General features: G+C 40.4%; 1 protein-coding gene across 2 annotated transcripts; it reads left to right on the top strand.

Annotated features, from left to right (window-relative positions):
* Positions 1 to 11,150: 11,150 nt before the first annotated feature.
* On the top strand, positions 11,151 to 22,209 carry LOC104095322 (dihydrolipoyllysine-residue succinyltransferase component of 2-oxoglutarate dehydrogenase complex 1, mitochondrial-like). 2 transcript variants are annotated; one of them, XM_009601422.4, is made up of 15 exons: positions 11,151 to 11,357; positions 11,465 to 11,521; positions 11,628 to 11,702; positions 12,503 to 12,563; positions 12,644 to 12,671; positions 16,486 to 16,556; positions 18,356 to 18,430; positions 18,515 to 18,570; positions 18,666 to 18,710; positions 18,816 to 19,094; positions 19,576 to 19,670; positions 20,218 to 20,308; positions 20,431 to 20,541; positions 20,698 to 20,892; positions 21,745 to 22,209. In XM_009601422.4, the coding sequence occupies exons 2-15, from the start codon at positions 11,486 to 11,488 to the stop codon at positions 21,934 to 21,936; spliced, it is 1,410 nt and encodes a 469-aa protein (XP_009599717.1). In that variant the 5' UTR covers positions 11,151 to 11,357; positions 11,465 to 11,485; the 3' UTR covers positions 21,937 to 22,209. The 2 variants fall into 2 exon arrangements, with proteins under 2 accessions (XP_009599717.1, XP_070033358.1); XM_070177257.1 differs by having other exon boundaries at positions 11,182 to 11,228.
* The last annotated feature ends 710 nt before the right edge of the window (positions 22,210 to 22,919 follow it).

Here is a 22,919-nt window from a genome sequence, read left to right as displayed (position 1 = left end):
TCCGCAGGTGTGAAAAACCTGTCTGGGCAGAACCTTAAAACAGACGAAAACTCAGTCCATTTCTTTCTACTTTTCATCCATTGTTGGGCGATTTCAGGGCTCTTTGTGAGGAGTTCTCAACTAACAACTTGGAGGTAAGTTAATTCTACACCCTTTGAGTAAAATACATAGATTATGGGTAGATTATAACTAGTAAATCTTAGAAATCAAGGGTTTAGGTGAAAAACCTAAATTTTTACAAAATGGGATTTTACCCACGAAGATAGTTATGGAATTGGATAGAAATTATATATTTGAGTTCTTGAGATTATGGATAACGTTTTCATCCAAAACATTTCGGAATCCGGGCATGTAGGCCCGGAATAAATTTTAGGAATTTTTCTATTTTGGATAGGGTAATTTATTTAATAGATAAATTTCGAATTATTGAGCATATATTAATTATTTTATATAACTTTTGGATAGTTTCGGATTTTTCGGCATCGAATCGAGAATTTTACGCGATGCGATAATCGGAAAGTGGACTTTGAGATAAGGTAAGTCTCTTGTCTAATCTTGTGAGGGGAAAATTACCTCATAGGTGATTAAATTAAGTAATTGTTGCTAATTGTGGGGGCTACGTATGCACGAGGTGACGAGAGTCCGTGCGTAGCTACTATAAATGCTAAAGGTCGGGGTAGTTTAGGACTCAAAGCATGAATTACTTGTGTAAATTATATTCTTTATTTAATTAATATTAATTGATATGTATATGAATATATTATGAATTGTTAGATAAAAATATTATAGGATAGAAATCTCATATGCTTGATTTTCTGTTTAACTTAATTAATTGTTAAGAAAAATTGTTCTTCCTCCCGAATTTATCTCATAATAAATATTCTTTCCTTCCGGAGGTACATAAGAAAATGTCCTCCTTTCTTGTGGAGCGGGCCGAATGCCTCGGTAGGATAGATGCATCTATGAATCGTGTCGCACGTCCCTTGACAGTGTACACGACACTCTGGATCGGGTCGTACGTCCTCGACAGAAATCATGCTTAATAATAATAATTACACGATACTTTAATAGTTTATTTCAGCTTGCGAAGCTAATTGATAAATTGGAAATTATTTGAATTGAAGGAACTTAATTAATATATTGAGAATTTTTGCATTTGAAGGAATTCGATTATTTCTGCTAGTTAAATACATTATTGTAAATTTTGTGAATCATGCTGATTTAGATATTCTAGTTGTATTTTAAATTATTATTATTGACCCATAGTGAGTGTCAAAGTCGGCTATCTCGTCTCTACCACTTCGAGATTAGGCTAGATACTTACTGGGTACACGTTGTTTACGTACTCATACTACACTTGCTGCACTTTTTGTGCAGGACCTGAGGCAAGTACTAGTGGGGGACCTATCGTCTTACACCCACGTTATCCAGAGGCACAATGGTGAGCTGCCTTCCTGAGCCGTTCTGCAGGTACCAGTGTCTCTTCTTATATTTACATTCTGTATATTTTTATTTCAGACAATATTGAAGGTTTTGTATAATCTACTAGATGCTCAAAAACTTGTGACACTAGGTCTTGGCACACACATTGGTATAATTTGGTGTCTTGTTTTTTTTTTTTTGTTTTGTTATTTCAAATTACTGGTTGGCTTGCCTAGCTGTAGTGTTGGGCGTCATCAAACCTATAAGTGAAATTGGGTCGTGACACATCGAAGCTTCGAAAGCTGCTGAGCTGGTGACGGTCGAGAGGGTTCAGCCGCAGACCGAGGTGATCTCGAGGGAAGGCCCGAGCAGAGTCCCCGAATCATCGGGTGTTGATGATGCCTCATGCCGTGATGAGCAACCGGCGGGTGTGCCCGAAGGGTCTAGTTCTGAGGCCCTTCAAAGAGAAGAGAATGCCCCAAGTGACTCGCTGGGGGCAATTCATATTGACGATTCGCCGCCCAGCCCCACGTTCTTTGAGGGGTAGTTTCGGGATGCCCGGTCCATGGGGACCCCTCAAAGAACGTGGGGCTGAGATCATGAGCATTCGAGCCGAGCTGACAAGAACTCATCGAGATCAGACCGAGCTCATTGAATGGGTAATATAAATTTTTGGGAGGTTATTATGTATTAACTTGATATTGGCAACTAATACTTTGATCCTGTAGGTTCAGCAGAAGGCCGAATTGGTTGAGCAGCTTCGTGAGGAGGCCAAGATAAAAGAGGCAGAAACTTTAGGGTGGAAGCAGAGCATGGACCGTCTCGCCTCAGAGAAAGATACGGTTTGGGCCCAACTGTCTTCGGTTGAGCGTCAACTCCAAAGTGTGAAGGTGGAGAACTTGGCCCGAGCCTAGAAGATTGAAGAGCTCGAGACTCGGTTGGCCGTTGAGCTTGCAAGGTCCACATACGAGGCAGAGGCACTCGTGGCTTCCTACCGAGCCGATGCTGAAGCCGCTAACACTCGGGCAAAGAAAATTTCTGACGCTTCTGAGGTTAGATTGTCCCGTGTTGCCGAGCATGCTAGGTGCCAGTCTCGAAGAGAGACTCTTGAGGAGGTACATGCTCGTGGCTTCGGCCTCAAGGCTGATATCAAGAGTGTGAAAGTTTTGGAGGACGAGGCCAGAGCTTTGCTTTCCGATGATGAAGACTTTGCGAGTGGATCCGAGAGCGGAGGATATGAAGATGAAGATGAAGCTCCCGAAGATGCAGCTCCCGAGGCGGACTAGGCACTTAGGATTTTTCTCCTTTTGTTTTTTGTGTAAGACCCTATGTGGTCTTTGTAAATACTTTGCATATATGAAAGATTCCTTTTCTTTCCGTTCTATCTCCGATTTCTGATTTATGATAAATTCTGTTTTGCCTTTGTCTTGTGAAAACTTTGTTACAATCAGGTTGTTGTAGCCTCTATAATCGAGTGAGCAACAACTCGAACTCAGAGTAGAATAAACCCTTAGGTTTTTTAGTTAAGCGAAGGCGAGTCCCCAAGCTTAACGATATGTTCGAGATTTTAATTTCGGATGGCTTGATCGAAGCCGTAATTGTATTGTGTTTGTAGCCGAATTCGAGTAAGTTTCGAACTCACAGTAACAGATCCCTTAAGGTTTTATATCAAATAATGATGAATCTTCAAGCTATATTCAAGTCAATTTTATTTGAGCTCGGAATAGTGGAACTCTTAGGTCCGAATTGAGTGAGAACAAAATCTCAAACTTTAAGTGTATTGGCCCATAGGCTCTTTATATTGGGCCGATATGGCCTCTAAAAGATGGCTACTTTTTTCCTTTTTCGGCTTAGAAGACTTAGTAAAAAATTCTTTATGCCTTAATATGTATTCTTTACCCAATAGTTTTTTTGAGGGTTCGATGTCGATTGAAACCCTTTTGCTTTTTGTGCCTTAGCATGTTTGTGTTAAGATAATTTGATACATTTTAAGGTTTTCGAGGGCCGATTTCATCGAAGCCCTTTTGCCGAGGGTAGCCTTTTTTAACCGATTTTTCAAAGAATTCGAAGGCCTATTTTTATTGCGGGATTTGGACGTCTCCGAGCCGCCTTAATTTGTCCGTAGCCTTTGAGTATGCCTCTTGGGATTATTTCCCAATAACACTTCGAACTTGTTCGAAGTGTTAGTCCCCGAGAGTGATGTCCTCGGCCTATAGATTGAGGGGTGCCTCTTTGAGGTCTAGTTTAGATTACTCGAATATGTCGATCATCGATGGCAGTCCCCGAGTGTACGAGGTATATTTGCACTTGGCCCTTGAGCCATTTCTCACAAAATCATAAGTATGGAGCTTGTATAGTAGAAAAGTTTCTTTGAGACACAAGATGTTTGATATAGAAAGAATGCTTCTTTGTATAATTTATACATGCGTACATATTTTGCCATCGGGGCTCGACTAATCTATACAGACACGGTTCATTCGACCGTTTGGCCCATTACAAAGTTTCTCTATCGAGACCCTTTGACACGAAGTAATTTCCTCATAGTGTAACATCCGAGGGTGATGCTCTCCCAGTATTCGAGATTGATTGTAAAGAAGCCTGGGTTACTGTTGAATTTTCTTCAGGTAGCACATAATTGTTGCCTCGTTAAAAACCTCACCGGGAAAACCAACTTGGGACAAAGACCGGTCTAAGGGAAAAACAGTGCAATGCGTGCTTTAAAATCTGAGGTCCCGATGTCTTCGATCGAACACCTGCAGTGAGTTAGTGTCGAATATAAATGAAAAAAGGGAATAAATTCATACCTTTAGCAATAATACCGTTTGAGACGCGATATGTTCCAATTATTTGGTAGTTGTTCGCCGTCCATCGTGCCGAGCTTATAAGATCCCTTTCCGACGATGTCGAGGACTTGGTAGGGTCCCTCCCAATTTGGGCTGAGATTTTCTTCATTAGGATCTCGAGTATTGATTGTGACTTTCCTCAGGACTAAGTCCCCGACTCTGAAGTGGCGAAGGTTGGTTCTCCTATTGTAGTATCTTTCGATTCGTTGCTTTTGTGCAGCCATTCGAGCGAGTGCGGCTTCTCGTTTTTCATCCAATAATTCGAGGCTAGTATTCATAGCCTCGTGATTTGACTCTTCTGTTGTATGTCGAAACCTGGCACTGGGTTCCCCGACTGGAATCAAGGCTTTGGAGCCATATACTAAGGAGAACAGGGTTTTCCCCGTACTGGACTTTGATGTTGTTCGATATGCCCAAAGAACTTCGGGTAGAATTTCTCTCCATTTCTCCTTAACGTCGTTCAACCTTTTCTTTAGGTTTTGAATTATAGTCTTGTTCGTCTATTCGGCTTGTCCGTTCCCACTAGGGTGATAGGGTGTTTATAACATCCTTTTTATTTTGTGGTCTTCGAGGAAATTCGTCACTTTGCTGCCGATAAATTATTTTCCATTGTCACACACTATTTCAGCAGGTATCCCAAATAGACATATGATATGATCCCAGATGAAGTCTATAACCTCTTTCTCTCTCATTTTCTCGAACGTTTGTGCTTCAACCCATTTAGAGAAATTGTCAGTCATAAATAAAATGAACTTAGCTTTACCTGGGGATGATAACAGAGGGACGATGATATCCATTCCCCATTTCATGAACGACCGTGGGGATAAGACTGAATGAAGTTATTCTCCGGGCTGATGGATCATCGGTGCAAACCTTTGGCATTTATCACATTTTCGAACAAACTCCTTAATTTCTTTTTCTATGCTATCCCAGTAGAATCCTGCTCTAATAATTTTGTGAATCAGTGATTTAGCGCCGGAGTGGTTCCCACAAGTGCCTTCATGGACTTCTCATAGAATATAATCGGTGTCTCCTGGTCCTAACCATACCGCCAATGGTCCATCGAATGTCCTTCTGTATAATGTTCTATCTTCAACCAATGTGAATCGAGCAACTTTGGTTCGTAGGGCCCTCGACTCTTTAGGGTCCGATGAGAGCTTTCCGTTCTTTAAGTATTCAATATATTTATTCCTCCAATCCCAGGTTAAGCTTGTAGAGTTTATCTCGGTATGACCTTCCTCGATCATGGATCTCGAGAGTTAAACGACAGTCCCCGAGCTAATCTCACTTTCCTCGACCGATGACCCCAAATTTGCAAGTGCATCGGCCTCACTATTTTTTTCTCGAGGTATATGCTGCAAAGTCCATTCCTTGAAATGGTGCAAAGTTACCTGCAGTTTGTCCAAATACTTTTGCATTCTATCCTCTCGAACTTCGAAGGTTTTGTTTACTTGGTTCACCACCAGTAGAGAGTCACACTTGGCTTCAATGACTTCTGCTCCCAAGCTTTTAGCTAGTTCTAGACCTGCAATCATGGCCTCGTACTCGGCCTCATTGTTAGTCAATCTAGAAGTTTTGATAGATTGCCTAATAGTACTACCCGTGGGCGGCTTCAAAACGATGCCTAGCCCGGACCCCTTCACATTCGAAGCACAGTCTGTTAAGAGGGTCCATACCCCCGATGATGTACTCGATTTTAACAAGAATTCCTTTTAAACTTCAGGTACGAGGGTTGGCGTGAAATCGGCCACGAAGTCCGCTAAAATTTGAGAGTTGATGGCCATCCGGGGTTAATATTCGATATCGTACCCACTGAGTTCGACGGCCCATTTGGCCAATCGGTCCGATAGTTTGGGCTTATACAAAATATTACGAAGTGGGTAAGTGGTTAATACGCATATGAGGTGACATTGAAAGTATGGTCTTAACTTTCTAGAGGCGCTTATCAGTGCAAGTGCCAATTTCTCCAAGTGTGGATATCTAGTTTCTGCTTCTCCTAAGGTTCGACTTACATAATAAACGGAAAATTGCGTACCTTGCTCTTCTCGAACTAGGACACCACTTACCGCGATTTTCGATACTGCCAAGTACAAGTAAAGTTTCTCATCTGCCTTTCGAGTGTGAAGCAATGGTGGGCTCGATAGGTATCGCTTCAATTCCTCTAATGCCTGTTGGCATTCCGGTGTCCAGGCGAAATCGTTCTTCTTTTTGAGTAGAGAGAAAAATCTGTGGCTTGGATCCGACGACCTCGAAATGAATCAGCCTAAGGCAGCTATCCGTCCAGTTAGCCTCTGCATGACTTTTACACTGTCCACGACGGTGATGTCTTTGATAGCCTTGATTTTATCGGGGTTGATCTCGATCCCCTGATTCGACATCATGAAGCCAAGGAACTGGCCCGAACCGATCCCGAAAGTACATTTCTTGGGGTTGAGCTTCATGTTGTATTTCCTTAAAATCTCGAATGTTTCCTGCAAATGAGCCAATGGCCCTCTGCGCGCAGGGACTTAACTAGCCTGTCATCAATATAAACTTCCATTGATTTACCTATTTGTTCTTCGAATATTTTATTTACTAGGCGTTGGTAAGTAGCTCCTGCATTTTTTAGCCCGAAGGGCATTACATTATAACAATATGTTCCATACTTGGTGATAAATGAAGTCTTTTCTCGGTCCTCCGGGTTCATTTGGATTTGATTGTACCCGGAATAGGCATCGAGAAAAGTAAGGATCTCGTGGCCGGCTGTGGCATCGATCATGCGATCGATGTTAGGCAATGGAAAAGAATCTTTGGGGCACGCCTTGTTTAAATCCTTATAATCTCAACATTCCAAGTTTGTTCCCTTTTTTAGGGACTACAACTACATTGGCTAACCATTCGGGATATTTCACCTCCCGAATGGACCCTATTTTGAGAAGTTTAGTTACCTCGTCCTTTATGAATGCGTGCTTGACCTCGGACTGGGGTCTTCTCTTCTGCTTCACCGGTTTGAACCTAGGGTCCAGGCTTAGTCGATGTGTCGTTATCTCCGGTGGGATCCATGTCATGTCTAAATGGGACTAAGCAAAACAATTTATGTTATCAATAAGAAATTGAATAAGCTTTTTCCTGAGTTCAGGGGTTAATCCCGTTCCCAGGTATACCTTTCGCTCGGGCAGGTACTCGATCAATATAACCTGTTCCAGCTCTTCGACCATTGATTTGGTGGCGTCAGAATCTTCGGGAACAATAAAAGTTTGAGGGGGTAAGAAAATCCTCCTCTTTTTCTTCTTCTTCTTCTTCTTCTATCTCCTGCTTCCCCGATTCGGTCGAGGCTGGTGGCTGTGATTGCTATTTGACTTCCTGTTTATCTTTGATGCTTGACCTTTTCGAGGTTGATAGTGTCGATATCGGTGTTACCTCATCGACTGCAAATATTTCCTTTGCAGCATGCTGCTCCCCGTATACTGTTTTTACACTGTCCGACGTCGAGAATTTCATCATTTGGTGGAGAGTCGAAGGGACTGCCCTCATATTGTGGATCCAAGGCCTTCCGAGCAGGGCATTGTACCTCATGTCGCCCTCGATTATGTGGAACTTGGTATCTTGAATGGTTCCAACCACGTTTACCAGTAGAATAATCTCCCATTTAGTTGTTTCACTGGCCATATTGAAGCCGTTTAATACCCGAGCTATGGGAACGATTTGATTTTGTAGGCCGAGCTGCTCCACGACCCTCGATCGGATGATATTCTCCGAGCTACCTGGATCTACTAAAACACGCTTAACTTGAACTTTATTTAATAAGATAGAAATTACTAGAGCGTCGTTGTGGGGCTGAGAAATGCCTTCTGCTTCATCGTTTTGGGCACATTATGTCAGGTTCGTTTTTCCCTACTGATTGATACCTTAGTGCGTTTGAATATGGGTCCCTGTGGAATGTCGACCCCACCGATGATCATATGAATGACATGTTGGGGTTCCTCCTGTTCATTTTTCCTGTTGGCGTCCCTTTCTCTGAAATGATTCTTGGCTCGATCGCTGAGGAACTCTCGATGGTGGCCCTCATTGAATAGATGGGTTACCTCCTCCCTTAATTGCCTGCAATCCTCGGTCTTGTGACCATGCGTTCCATGACACTTGCACATCAAATTTGGGTTTCTTTGGGAATGATCGCTTTGTATGGGTCTGGGCCACCTAGTATCTCTGATCTTTCCGATTGCCGATACAATGCCCGATGCATCGATGCTAAGGTTATATTCTGATAACCGAGGTACCTCTGTGGGATCGACATACTTATCAAAACCACTTTTGCTCATAAGTCCCCGAGAATTCTGTCCTCGATCACTTCTTCGATCATTCCGAGCGGAATTGCGTCCTGAACTATTGTTTCTTCGATCTGCGGTATATGGTTGATATCGGTCTCTGTTCGACCTTGGCTCCCTGTCGATGTCCTAATGGTTTTTAACTATCGACCGGTTTGGATGTACTGAACCGGAAGAGGCTCCTAATTGGTCGTCCTCGACCCTGATCTTTGATTGATATCGATTATGCACATCTGCCCAAGTTACAGCTGGATACTCGATCAAATTTTGTTTCAACTGACGTGATGCTATCGAACTCCACTCGTTAAACCCTTGGGTGAAAGCTTAAACGACCCAATCATCTGTGACCGGTGGCAACTCCATGCGTTCCATTGGAAATCGGGACACAAACTCCCTCAACATTTCATTATCCCTTTATTTTACCTTGAAAAGGTCTAATTTCCTCGTTGCGACCTTTATGGCCCCGGCGTGTGCCTTTATGAAAGAATCTGCTAACATGGCAAATGAATTAATGAAATTTGGTAGCAGGTTGTGATACCAAATCATTGCTCCCTTCGAAAGGGTCTCTCTGAAGTTTTTCAACAACATAGATTCGATTTCATCATCTTCTGAATCGTTACCCTTGATGGCGCATGTATATGAAGTAACATGCTCGTTGGGATCGGTAGTCCCATTATATTTGGGTATATCTGGCATATGAAACTTCTTTGGAATAGGCTTCGGAGCCGCACTTGGAGGGAACGACTTCTGTACAAACTTCTTCGAATCCACTGCTTTCAAGAATGGCGGTGCCCCCGGTATCTGATCAACTCGAGAGTTGTATGTCTCCAATTTTTTTATCGTTGGCTTCGATTTTCTTCTCCCCTGATTCAATTATTTTGGTGAGCTCCTCGAGCATTTTCATTACCGCAGGATCAGTCCCCGATTCATTACTATTCGACCTTTCCAATACTGGCTCGGTACATCGAGTAATTTCCGACTCGACCCTATTCGGAGCTCTATGTTGATTTTGTAACTGAGCAATAGTGACTTGCTGAGCCTGAAGCATCTCGAATATCACTTGGAGACTGACTCCTTCGTCTCATCTGCCCTATGTTCCTTGACCACTAGATCAGCCTTCCCTGCGTACACTCCCATCGAGATTTGCGCCTAGGTACGCGTTTAGAGCAACATGCGAACTGACATTGACTGGGTTGGCAACCAATGCTCCCCCGAGATTAGCCCGTGGCACCTCGACTCCTGGAGCAATCACATTTTCGTTTTCACCGTGGAATCCGAGGCCATTGTCACCATGTGTGGATGTGTTTTGTGAGTTTGACATGTTTTAACCTGAAAGCAAAGATACTTGACAATAACAAGCATAAAATAGTGTGTTTTACCAGAATCAGTACTGAACAATCACTATTATCCTTAGTCCCACGGTGGACGCCAAACTGTTTCCCCTAAAAATTGAATAACAATTAAACTTATATTGTGGTTTTAAGGATATGTGATTTAAACCAGCACCAATTGTTAAACAACGAATTAAATAGATAACTTGGACAATAAAATAAATTAAACCGGTCTGCAAACGATGCCTCGACCTCGATTCGAGAAAGTCTCGAAGTTAGTTAATAAGAACAATATAGGATAGAACAAACAACGATGAACAATGATAAACAAAGAAAACAACGTATATGTATATTCTTGTCCGTGAATAATGTTGGTCCCTACAAGTAAATAAAATCCCTCGTTATATAATAAAGGAATCCTAAATAAGGTACAACTCTAATAATGGAAGTAGATCCCATGATTGGCGCTAATAACCGCTTTGATTTGATCTGTTCCGGAATTTTCGCCCTGACTTTCGACCGATTACTGATATCTCGCCATTCCGTTATTATGGCTTTCTCGAAGTCAGTCATGCTCGATCTCGATTATTGCTGGCCTCGATCTCAATGAACACTTCGATCTCCAGGTGTGATGTTCTATCTTCGAGCTTGGGGCCGATCTATTATGAAGTTACCCTCGAGGCAACTCCCCTGCCAACGAAATCGGGTATGCCCGATTTCAACCGTATATAGTAGAAAGAGTACTTTCTTTTCAACTAAAAAAAGAGTATTTTCTTTTTAGTTATGGAGCACAAATTTCAACGCCATTTTTGCATAAAAAAGTAAAGCAGCAAATTAGTTCGTTTGGGTGTGTATGAATTTTCAAAAGAATAATTAAATTATTAAAAATAATAGAGTCCTGAAAACGTTGAATATTGGGGGGGAGACACAAGAAATATGGGGACTTGGGAGAAGGAGGTGAGTAGAGTAGTATAAAAAATTATTTTTCTAAAAAATATTTTTACTCTCTATCCAAATACTAAAAAATATTTTTCGATTTTTTTTCACTCACCAAACAAATAAGGAATAATAATTGATAAAACCACATATTTTTCATAAAAATCTTTTGCAGGAAAACATTTTACTTCCTACCGAACACACCCGAAATGAAAGGAGTCCATTGCCATTTGTAAGTTTTTTTCCGAAGACGCCGTCAACCTAGCAATTTTTCTTTTGGGACAAGTTGGCATGGCCAGTCCAATAGTCCATTCGCTCAACTCCTTCTCGAAGGCAAAAAAAAGAATAATTTCTTTATTTGAAAAAAGAAAAAGGTAGCAGCTGTGCAGGAAGTGCGAACAAGTTCTCCCTTGCGACTTTCACTCTCTCTGTTTCCATTCTCCCCCAAACCCTATTCTCTTTGATCTTCATTTATTCTTCACGTCAAAACCTTCTTCTCATCATATTTTCTTCTATATTCTGTAAGATCTACTTTGTCGCCACCATTTCTCTCTCTCTCTCTCACACACAAAAGCGTATTAATAGTATTGGAATTTCTCCTAAATTTGTCTTTTTATTGATTTAACAGCTTTAATAGATCAAATCTACGATGCTGGGCGTTTTAAGGCGCAAGGCTTCTGCTTCGGTACAATTCCTCATTTAGCCCTTTTTCATTTGCGTACTTTTTTTCTGAGCTTTATTTATGAGTTGATAAAATTAATATAACGAAATTTTGTTTTTTTACTGGACAGTGCTTAGGGAAAAATCTGCAAGTGATTCGACCTACAGTGTCTACATCTAGAATTCCCTCTGCCACAACAGAAAAGGTAATATAAATGCTTTATTATCTTGCTAAGATGCAGATTTATTTTCAGTTTAGAGGAGGTCAATTTTATGCTAAATTGTATTTGGAACATTTGAACCTGGAATTTTTCGCACATTTGAGTCTGAGCCATGTGACTGATGGTCAGTTTTGAAATAAATACGTTATTGAGCTATTAGGTTAAAGTAATTGATGTTCATCAGTTGATAGTTTTGGTTATTTTATTTGATGATGGTGGTGTCCGGGCCAACTTGCGCTCACCTCGACTATTCCACCAGTTACTTGTTACCTCTACCAACATAGGTACCGGGTAACTCTGCCACCAAGGCTTGGGCAGATGGGAAGAAATCACCTAGTGTTTTTGCCTATGCTGGGATTAGTTTATATTGGTTAATGAAATGACATTGCTTAGATTTGAATTTGAGGTTATCCCGGGAGTACCATGCATCAAAATAATTTTTTTCCTTTCATGTAGTAATTTTGATGGTGGTTTTGCTAATTTGGTTTGAATGGTTTAATGTCAGTCCTTGGATCTCACCTAATGTTTACTTCACCATGTCTTTTTTCTTTCCGATTTCTCCTTATATACTGTGACGTGCCAGATTTTGGCTTTGATTGCGTTTGATAGATTATGTTATCCAGGCTCTTTATCATTTTGTTCTCCTCTAATTCCGGGATGGTATTAGTTGTCTTTTGAAAATTTGGAGGTCTCATATCTTTGGACTGGCTATGCTCCTTTCCCCCCCTTGTAAATCTTGTTCAATTTGAGATTTTAGGCATAACATACTTTGCACATGTCAACAGCTATTACTTCTTCCTAGACAATGTGGTCATACTCGGAATTTCAGTCACCTTGTTTTACCTGGTAATTGTGGTGGCTCAATTACAAATTCAATATGTTCGTTTTACGTCGCTATCATTATTAACTCCTAATTTATGATACAGGATGCTCAACGAATTTGAGGCCAGAAAGGTTAGTAACCGTTTTCATTGCTAGTACATCTATTGCTTTTATGTTAAGCTGTATAGCATGAATAGATGCACCATACGCTTACCTCAATTAGCATTCCGCATTTTTCTCCGCGTAGGACACCCTGCTTTAGTTCAATGCTTGGAGGTGAAACCAACCATTGTTTTTTATCTTTGCATATCTTGGAGTCCTGTCTAAGTATTGCTTTTAGCTATACGGCTTGGTCATTATTTTTTGTCATTATGCTTACTCGAAGAAGAGACCTTGGTTTTGGCAGCTGCCTTTGTGCCTTCTTGTACTTGAATGAGAAATTAAGAGCTAGCGCAGTGTGAGAAAGACAGTATGTTCATATGTGCCAGAGAGATAAAGATCTACATGTTTCTGCACATGATATAAGTGAAATACTCCCCTTCCCGATACAATTTAATTGCCTATAGATTAATAAATGGAATGACTTACATTGTTTTTCAAATTGTTGTTAGAAGAATAATTATAATTGTTGAAGATTGATAAGGAGAACATCATAGTATGATCTAGATTTGCGTTTTGAAGATAGTGAATTTTATACTTGTAACATGTGTGGATGATTTTATTGTGTCTTAAGACATTTTGGGACATCTATAGATGGAACTTTGTCATACAAACTAAGATTAAGGGAGTTTTATGATCGCAGATCTGATTACTTCATATGCTCGAAGAAGTCTTTGTACCCATTATACAACAACAACATATCTAGTATTATCCTACACCGTGGGGTCTGGGGAGGGTAGTGTGTACGCAAACCTTACCCCTACCTTGTGAGGATAGAGAGGTTGTTTCCAATAGACCCTCGGCTCAGGAAAACATAAGCACCACATTAATGAAAATATAGACAAGAAGGGACAATACCAAAATATCATATAAAAACAGAATAAAAACAACAAGATAATAAGGTAATCAACAATGAAAAAAAAATAACGGTTTGTCATAAAAACCTACTACCTACAGAAAGCGAGATTGCGTGCCAATACTACTGTTATGAACACTCTAGACTACCTACTTTACTACCCTAATCCTCGACCTCCATACCTTCTTATCAAGGGTCATGTCCTCGGTCAGCTGAAGCTGCGCCATGTCTTGCCTAATCACCTCTTCTTTGGCCTACCTCTATCTCTCCGTAGGCCCTCCAATGTCAACCTCTCACACCTCCTCACCGGGGCGTCTGTGCTCCTCCTCCTCACATGACCAAACCACCTAAGCCGCGCTTCCCGCATCTTGTCCATAATAGGGGCCACACCCACCTTGTCGCGAATAACCTCATTTCTGATCCTATCTAACCTAGTGTGCCCGCACATCCATCTCAACATCCTCATCTCTGTTACCTTTATATTCTGGACACGAACGATCTTAACTGGCCAACACTCAGTCCCATAAAACATCGTTGGTCTGACCACCACTCTGTAGAACTTACCCTTAAGTTTCGGTGGCACTTTTCTGTCACACAAAACATCGGAAACGAGTCTCCATTTCATCCATCCCGCCCCAATACGATGTGTGACATCTTCATCAATCTCCCCATCTCCCTGAATAATAGACCCAAGGTACTTAAAACTCCCTCTCCTAAGGATGACATGCGAGTCCAGCCTCACCTCTCCTTCCCCCTTGAGTCTCGCCACAGAACTTACACTCCAAGTATTCTGTCTTGGTCCCTCTTAACTTGAAACCTTTAGATTCCAGGGTCTGTCTCCATACCTCTAATTGCGCGTTTACACCGTCTTGCGTCTCGTCAATCAATACAATATCATCTGCAAATAGCATGCACCACGGCACCTCCCATTGGATGTGGCATGTCAGTACGTCCATCACCAGAGCAAACATAAAAGGGCTGAGTGCCGACCCCTGATGCAACTCTATCATAGCTGGAAAATGGTCTGAGTCCCCACCCACTGTCCTCACTCGGGTCTTTACTCCATCATACATGTCCTTAATCAAGCTAACGTAGGCAACAAGTACACCTTTAGCCTCCAAACATCTCCACAAAACCTCTCTCGGAACTTTATCGGACGCCTTTTCTAAGTCGATGAACACCATATGCAAGTTCTTCTTTCTCTCTCTATACTGCTCCATCAATCTCCTAACAAGGTGGATGGCCCTAACAAGGTGAATGGCTTCTGTAGTCGAACGCCCCGGGATAAACCCAAACTGGTTCTCGGAAATAGACACCCTCCTCCTCACCCTTAGCTCTACCACTCTCTCCCAGACTTTCATAGTATGGCTAAGCAGCTTGATACCCCGATAGTTATTGCAATTTTGGATATCACCCTTGTTCTTTGTATACAGGAACCATCGTGCTCTAGCTCCACTCTTCGGCATCTTCTTCGTTCTAAAAATGACATTAAATAACCTAGTGAGCCACTCCAAGCCTGCCTTGCCCACACTCTTTCAAAACTCCATCGGGATTTCATCCGGCCCGGTCGCTTTGCCCTTGCTCATCTTACACATAGCCTCCTCAACTTCATCAACTCTAATCCGCCTACAATACCCAAAGTCACGATGACTCCCGGAGAGTTCCAAATCACCTAGTACAATGCTCCTGTCCCCCTCTTCGTTCAAGAGACTATGGAAGTAGGTCTGCCATCTCTGGCGGATAAGCCCCTCATCTAACAAAACTCTACCTTCTTTGTCCTTGATGCACTTCACTTGGTCCAAGTCACGCGCCTTCCTTTCTCGTGCCTTGACTAACCTGAACAACCTCTTATCCCTACCTCGGCCCTCGAGTTCCTCATACGAATGACTAAAAGCTACAGTCGTGGCCGCCGTAACTGCTAGCTTTGCCTCTTTCTTAGCCAACTTATAATGCTCCCTATTTGCCCTTTTCTCCTCCTCGTCTATACTTTCCACTAGCTTCAGATACGCTGCTTTTTTGGTTTTCACTTTTCCTTGCACCTTTCCATTCCACCACCAGTCTCCCTTGTGACCACCAGAGTAACCCTTTGAGACCCCTAATACCTCTCTCGCGGCTTCCCTAATGCACTGCGCAGTCGTGGTCCACATAGCGCTTGCGTCCCCACTACTCCTCCAAGCCCCCATAGTCACCACTCACCAGCTTGACCCCCAACTCCTGCGCTTTAGCTTATGTCAAGGCTCCCCACCTGATCCTATGTTGGCTATACATCGCCCTCTTCCTCCTCTTCCTCGTGATCTCAAGGTCCATGACCAGGAGCCTATGAAGGGTCAAGAGGTTCTCACTCGGGATGACCTTGCAATCCATTATACAAAAAAAACAAAAAAGTGGAACTTAAAGAACCAAATTAATCTGGTTGATTTTTTTGTATACAAATATTTGTATATACTTTCAGCAGTTGACCTCTATCAACAGTACAGCCATGACCACAAACATGGATTAGTTTAGATTTGGTGTCCGAAAAACGCATTTCTCTTTTATACCCCTAAGGTCATTTTTGAATTGTAGTGTGAACAAAGGGAAAAATTAAATACTAGTAATTAGTTTCTCAGTAGAAATTCCACCTTATGCAGTAAATAACTTAAAATCATACTATTTACCTTTTATCATCCCATTATCATCACCAACTATTTAACAAGAGATGAGATAATAAGCCTTGAAGTATGTGTGCGTTGAGTGTTGCCACCAATATCTTGTCAAGATTAATCCTTTCTTTCTTATGTTGCACCCTATTGTGATGGTTGGCTTTAATGGTGGATCTTAGTGAGTAAAGAATAAAAGAGTTGTTGATTTTGGTATATTCTGCTGCTTCTTCTACCTCCCCCCTCCTCCCCCCCTTCCGTTGATCCATATAAATTATTTCATTATCTGCAGGGGAGCCGTGGCCAATCTTCACTCAAGTCTAACACTACAGATTCACAGCAGGCCCTTCTGTTCAAATAGTGGTATATCTTCTTTAGTAGTGATTAACCTTGTTTTGTATCTCGATACATGTGAACTTATTCCTTCATCTGCTGATGTCCGACATGTAACTTTAAAAATGTCATTTGGTCCCTTCTGCTTTCAGTGGTTCACCATGGATCTATCATTTTTATGCAATTAGTGCCTTGACAATATTGATGAGCTGCTGGAAAATGCTAACTACTGATTTGCCTATTGAATCTTCTCTAGTTTTTGACACATAAAATGATTATTATCTTTTGATATCTTTTTAGAGAAGATACTTTTTCCTTTTCTGTTCCTTTTCTGTTTTAGTATTGAGATCTTATATAGAAATTAAATGAATTTTGCAGGGTCTTTTGTTATTTTCCATTATGATCTTTAACATTTAACATGCTAGTTATGGTAATATACAAATTCCTATCTTGGAGTGAGTAATTTGCAATTATCTGTCCAAAGATACAGAGCTAGCTACTTGTAGTGGTGTGAAATTAAGTACTCTTTGGAAATTCACAATTGATTTATACTCCATATATTGTGAAATAATGAATTGGTTGAATGTTTATTCTTAATATTCTTCTTGTTTCCATTTCTAGTCTTCTTTTCGGTGCTATCCCTTTTTCTTCTTCTTCTTCTTCTATTGGGATTCCTTTAATCAGTAAAGAGTAACTTTTTATGTATAATAAAACCAGCAAAAGAAGTTGCTGGATAAGCTACAACCAAAGATACGACATTACAAATTGTGTAATGTGCTAATGAAGTCAGTCAGGGCACTAGGGCCAGAAGCTTTACATCTGCCATGTTGCACCAAAAACTAAGCAAAACAATACATCTGTTTTTTATATTAACAACTGTTTTATTCCTATTCTCAAACAACCTGTCATTTCTTTCTTTCCAGATTGCAGCCGGGATAGTATCCCAAATTGTGATAGAAGATCGCTGTATATCTAATCTGTTCCATCCTTGCAAAAACTGTAGTGTAGAATTGGGCATGCACCAAAGATGCCCAAGATATTTAGGAAAAGGTCCCAAATTTGGGAGGTAAATTTACAATGAAGGAAGAGATTGATGCCCTCGAGCTATTCTTCACATAAGACACATCTGTTGCATAGCTGCGTGCTTCTTCTTTTGAAGGTTGCTTTGTGTGAGACATGCATCTTTAGATACCAACCAGGAGAAACATTTAACCTTGAGAGGGGCCAAATCTTTCCAATGGGTTTCCATGGCCCAGGAATGTTATGCGAGGGAGCTTTTGTCGACATAGCATAACATGATTTCACTGAAAAAAATGCCTTTCGAATTCCCTTTCTTCTTCTGTTATTGGGCTTGGTTGGGATTTATCATGGATACGCAAGAACCTTAGAACTTTTACCCTTTTATTTTCATTATTAGTACATGAATTCGGCCAAGATTGGATATCTTGAAAAGCGTTAATCTAAAGCAGAGGAAACAGCTATACTTATACTGCAATAATGGAGTCTAACGATGACTACCATGGCTAGCAAGTTCATTATATAGACACTTTTAACCTATGTATTCATTGTGTGCACAATTAGTCGTCTCTCAATTGTGGTAACGAAGTTACTATTCATCACTTTGTTTTCATTGTTATGTACATGAATTACAAAATTAGATAACCCTTAAAGTGGGTTGAGCGATGACGATCAGTGTTGACTCAATTTTATTATAATTCAGAAAATGTTTAAATTGCCATTTCCTTGTGCGCTCAATTGGATCTGCAATGTGGTGATGCAGTTACTAACATTTCGTCTTTTGTTTTGTCTCATCTGTATTTCTGCCAAAGGTGATCTGGTTGATGCTGTTGTTCCTTTTATGGGTGAATCCATAAGTGATGGCACACTGGCTAAGTTCCTGAAGAGTATGTTTTTTGTTATTGTGTCCGTGATGATATTATTTGAGGCAGAACACTTAGTTTCTTTCATGTCTCGTTCTTTTTAATCAGATCCTGGTGACAGAGTAGAAGTTGATGAGCCAATTGCTCAGATTGAAACAGATAAGGTATTTGGTTTGAGACATGTTTAACTAATTTTAATCCAAACTTTCTATGGGTTTCCTGGGAGGTTCAAAGCTTACATGTCATCTATACTTGGCAGGTAACAATTGATGTAACCAGTCCGGAAGCCGGTGTAATCCAAAAGGTAGAATATCGCTTTAACACTGGAACTCTTCATTTTCTAACCCAGTTTTATTGTGTCCTTATTTTGATACCAATGGATTCTGCATTTGCTTTTGGATATTTGTAGTTTGTAGCCAAGGAAGGAGACACTGTGGAACCAGGCTACAAGGTTGCTATCATTTCAAAATCTGGTGAGGGTGTAGAAAGTGTAGATCATGTTGCTCCGTCCGAGAAGCCATCTGAAAAAGAAGCTCCGAAGCCACCTTCTCCTGTTGAAGAGAAAAAAGAAGACGTGAAACCTAAAGTTGAGACAACTCCTGTCAAAGAGAAGTCTAAGGAAACTTCACCGCCTCCTAAGCGCTCTGCTACAGAACCCCAACTTCCCCCTAAAGAGCGGGAAAGACGAGTGAGTCTCTAAAACTTTTGAAGCTTTTGAAAGCTTATCGTCACGACCAGTGTTATTAAAACCCATGCTTTGTTGCTTAAAAAAATGAAGCTATGCATAAGCAAGGCGGTATCGCTTCAGTAGTCAAACTTTGCGCTTCTGAGAAGTGTGCGCTCCAACCAGAAGCGATTAATTTTTTGAATCTCAACTTTGAGGAGTTGGGTTAATATTAGCATTATTATATATTGGATGCTAAATTAGTTATTTTAATTATATCATAGTACTTGATTCATATGTGATCGGTATTTTCTAATCTTTCTGTAAATTGTGCACTTCACTTCAAAGAAGCATGCACTTCACTTCTCCCTTTTCGTTCGCTTCAAGCCCTGTAGACTTTGTCTCTTTATGCACTTTTCGCTTTTAAAAGCACTAGTCACGAGTATTCATTTGAGCATCTGTCGCAATTACTATGTAGCAACATCTGAATCTTCTTTGATGATAGGTTCCCATGACCAGGCTCAGGAAAAGAGTTGCTACTCGCTTGAAAGATTCTCAGAACACATTTGCATTGTTGACTACATTCAATGAAGTTGATATGTAAGTTTGGATTGTAGTTTTGATAAACAAATTTATGAGCTTCTTTGCCGTATGTTATGGCTTAATCCTAGTGATATCAGAAAGATATCCGAAGTCCTTTGGTACCTTGATCTATGTTACCATGAATTCATTTACGGATACATATGCAGTACGTGTGTGGAAGCATCATGTGCCAGCATGTTAATCTTGCCAACTTTTAATGTATTTTGAAGAATCCACGTGAAATATCAAACCCATGTCACACCCGTTCGACATGGGTATGTCAAGGCACATGAAGGATCCTTGTAACACGGTTATTTTAATGACTAGAATTGGTTTAGTTGCCGTCCAAATTTTGGTACTTATCTTCTTTCTTTTTGATGAATTTTTTAGATAGCAAGTGACCTTTAAGGTTATAACGTAACTTTCTTTCTCAAGTTGATATCCTGGATGCAGATTTGTTTCTGTTCTAATCCAGTAGAGGTGTAGGAAGCATTTGTCATAGCCAATGAAGTGTTTGCTATGCATATTGTATTAGTTGTATTCACTAACGCCGATCTTGTTGCAGGACTAATTTGATGAAGCTCCGATCTGATTACAAAGATGCATTTGTTGAAAAGCACGGGGTGAAGTTAGGACTCATGTCTGGATTTGTGAAAGTATGAGCAGCATCAGTGTTAATACTTTTTCTTTTTACATATTCGTTGACAACCTCTGACGAAAAAGATCTATTACTTGTCCCCATAAAGAAAGTCTGACGAAAAAGATTATACTATTTCAGGCAGCAGTTAGTGCACTCCAGAATCAACCTATAGTTAATGCAGTTATTGATGGCGATGACATCATATATCGGGACTATGTAGACATCAGTATAGCTGTTGGTACCCCAAAGGTAGGCCCACCCTTTCTTTCCCTCAATATTTTGAGTTATATGACAGTTCATGGGAAATCTGTAATCTGATGTCTCACTATTGTCCTTCTACCTGCTTTTGGGAATCTATTCATGTTATTGCTAATGTTTTCCAACTTTCTTTTTCCAATTGTTCAGGGTCTGGTCGTCCCTGTTCTCCGCAATGCTGAGAAGATGAATTTTGCTGAGATAGAGAAGACAATAAACGGACTCGCTAAGAAGGCAACAAACGGAACCATCTCTATTGATGAAATGGCTGGAGGGTCATTCACAATATCCAATGGTGGTGTGTATGGAAGTCTTCTAAGTACCCCTATCATAAATCCTCCTCAGGTATGTCCCCTTGTTGAGACCACTGTTTTAAAAGGCGTTTCTGGGGCGAGGCGTACCAAAAATGCCCTGGGGCGATGGTGTGGGGCGAAAGTCTCAAGAGGCGTACGCCCAACAATTTGGGGCGTACGCCCCGAAGCTCCCGGGCGTTCGGGGCGTACGCCCGGGTGTTCGAGGCGCGTTTTTTTAGTGAGGAGTAAGCCCCAGAGACTTTTTCAAATTAAAACAAAATTTGTTGAATTAGTCCTTCATATAATACCCAAATTCTCAAAAGTCAGTTTGGTAATTACTCAAAAGGTTTAAAAAGTAACTCAAAAGTATTAAATTTAAAAGTCAAGACCTTTTTTATTGATTTAAGCCTAAATTCATGGTTTTCTCAATTTTTTATCTTGTCCGCTAGTCTGCTAATATCTCCCAAAAGCAACGAATATTTAATTTTTTTTACAAATACAAAGAGAACTACATTCTTCTTCATAGCAGCAAATTCAAAGTTCAAATTGCAGGTTAATCATCTTTTTTGTTCCTCCATATAGAAAACTTTATTCTTTTAGACTCAAATTACTTGTGCTTGTAAGTAGCGTATAATAGATTATTTTGATTAGTTTTTTGTGGGGATAGAGCACACATATATATAGTTTTCTTCAATTTTTATGCAATTTTACCTGTTTATAAATATTTTCTGACATTATATTATTTTATAAAATATTAAAAATTAAATACCCTCGGGGCTTACGCCCCGCTGAGGCATATGTAAAACGCCTCACCTTACGCCCACGCCTTTTAAAACACTACAGGAGGTTAGCAATTTCTCCATGGAGTGATCTCACCATTTAAGTTTGTTGCTTGATTTTGTAGTCGGCTATTTTGGGGATGCACTCAATTGTGAATCGCCCAATGGTTGTTGGAGGCAACGTTGTCTCAAGACCAATGATGTACATTGCGCTGACATATGACCATAGGCTGATTGATGGAAGAGAGGCGGTGTACTTTCTGAGAAGGATTAAAGATGTGGTTGAAGATCCACGTCGCCTGCTCCTTGATGTTTGAAGATATACAACCATCTCTGGCTTTTGATTTGACTGTTCATGGTATACCTGAGTGTACACTCAAGCTTAAAACCAGAATAAACATGACAATGTCACAGTTTTGGAGGCCTTGAACATTGTTTTTCCCCCCTGATTATTTAATCAGCTGCAACTATCTATACTTGAGATCTGCAAATAGAGCTCTGTTGCAATTCAATCTTTCCCTTCCCTGATTCACTTTTTCCACAACTCTTTACTTTTGACATGATGCTGAAAAAGGATTATTTCTTGTTTATATGTCACCAGCTTGAACTGTTTTTATACATTTCAGTTTCATGTTATGCAGTTACACTTCTGTCTTCTGGATTTGTGGCAATTCCTTTCTTAGAACTGCACGGGTAGCCCAATTGGATTCACACGTGTTTTTAGATTTATTTACTGTGGCCTCTATTTTCCGGATACATCTCTTGACCTAATTAGAGTAATGCGTTCTTTCAGTACTGTGGTTAGTCCCATAATCTGTCATGCATTATTGCTATAATAAAAAGGTTGTCTTGCTCTTGATGTAATTGTGTCTCTCTTGTCATTCCTCCTAATTGCACGTGAGAAGGAATTGAGGATAATGGAAGAGTTTACAAGGTATGGAGACATTAGGAATCAAATGAGCATGATTAATGTTACTCGCTCAAAATTTGACGAGTTGGGAGAGCCCGTTAATCAAGGGTGCATCATAATGGGTTAAACTCGACATATTAGGCTTGTGCTAAATTGAGCTGGAAGAGTCGAAACAAATTGATTCTTGATTCGTTATTTTGGGCTAAAATAGTTAAATCGTCTAAAATAAATATAAGATTAAACAATAGAATATATAGAAAGAGAATTGTTTTTAATCTAATTGCATGAAGAACTTATTTTAGAAGTAGTTCTAAGTTAGGCATGGCCCACAATTCGTCTCATATTTATTTGAACATATTTGGATACCATTATCAAGGAACGTGGTAGGAT

The sequence above is a fragment of the Nicotiana tomentosiformis genome, chromosome 6, assembly GCF_000390325.3.
Source record: "Nicotiana tomentosiformis chromosome 6, ASM39032v3, whole genome shotgun sequence".
Lineage (NCBI taxonomy): Eukaryota > Viridiplantae > Streptophyta > Magnoliopsida > Solanales > Solanaceae > Nicotiana > Nicotiana tomentosiformis.
The sequence above is the reverse complement of the archived record's forward strand: the minus strand, read 5'-3'. Positions and strand labels throughout refer to the sequence as shown.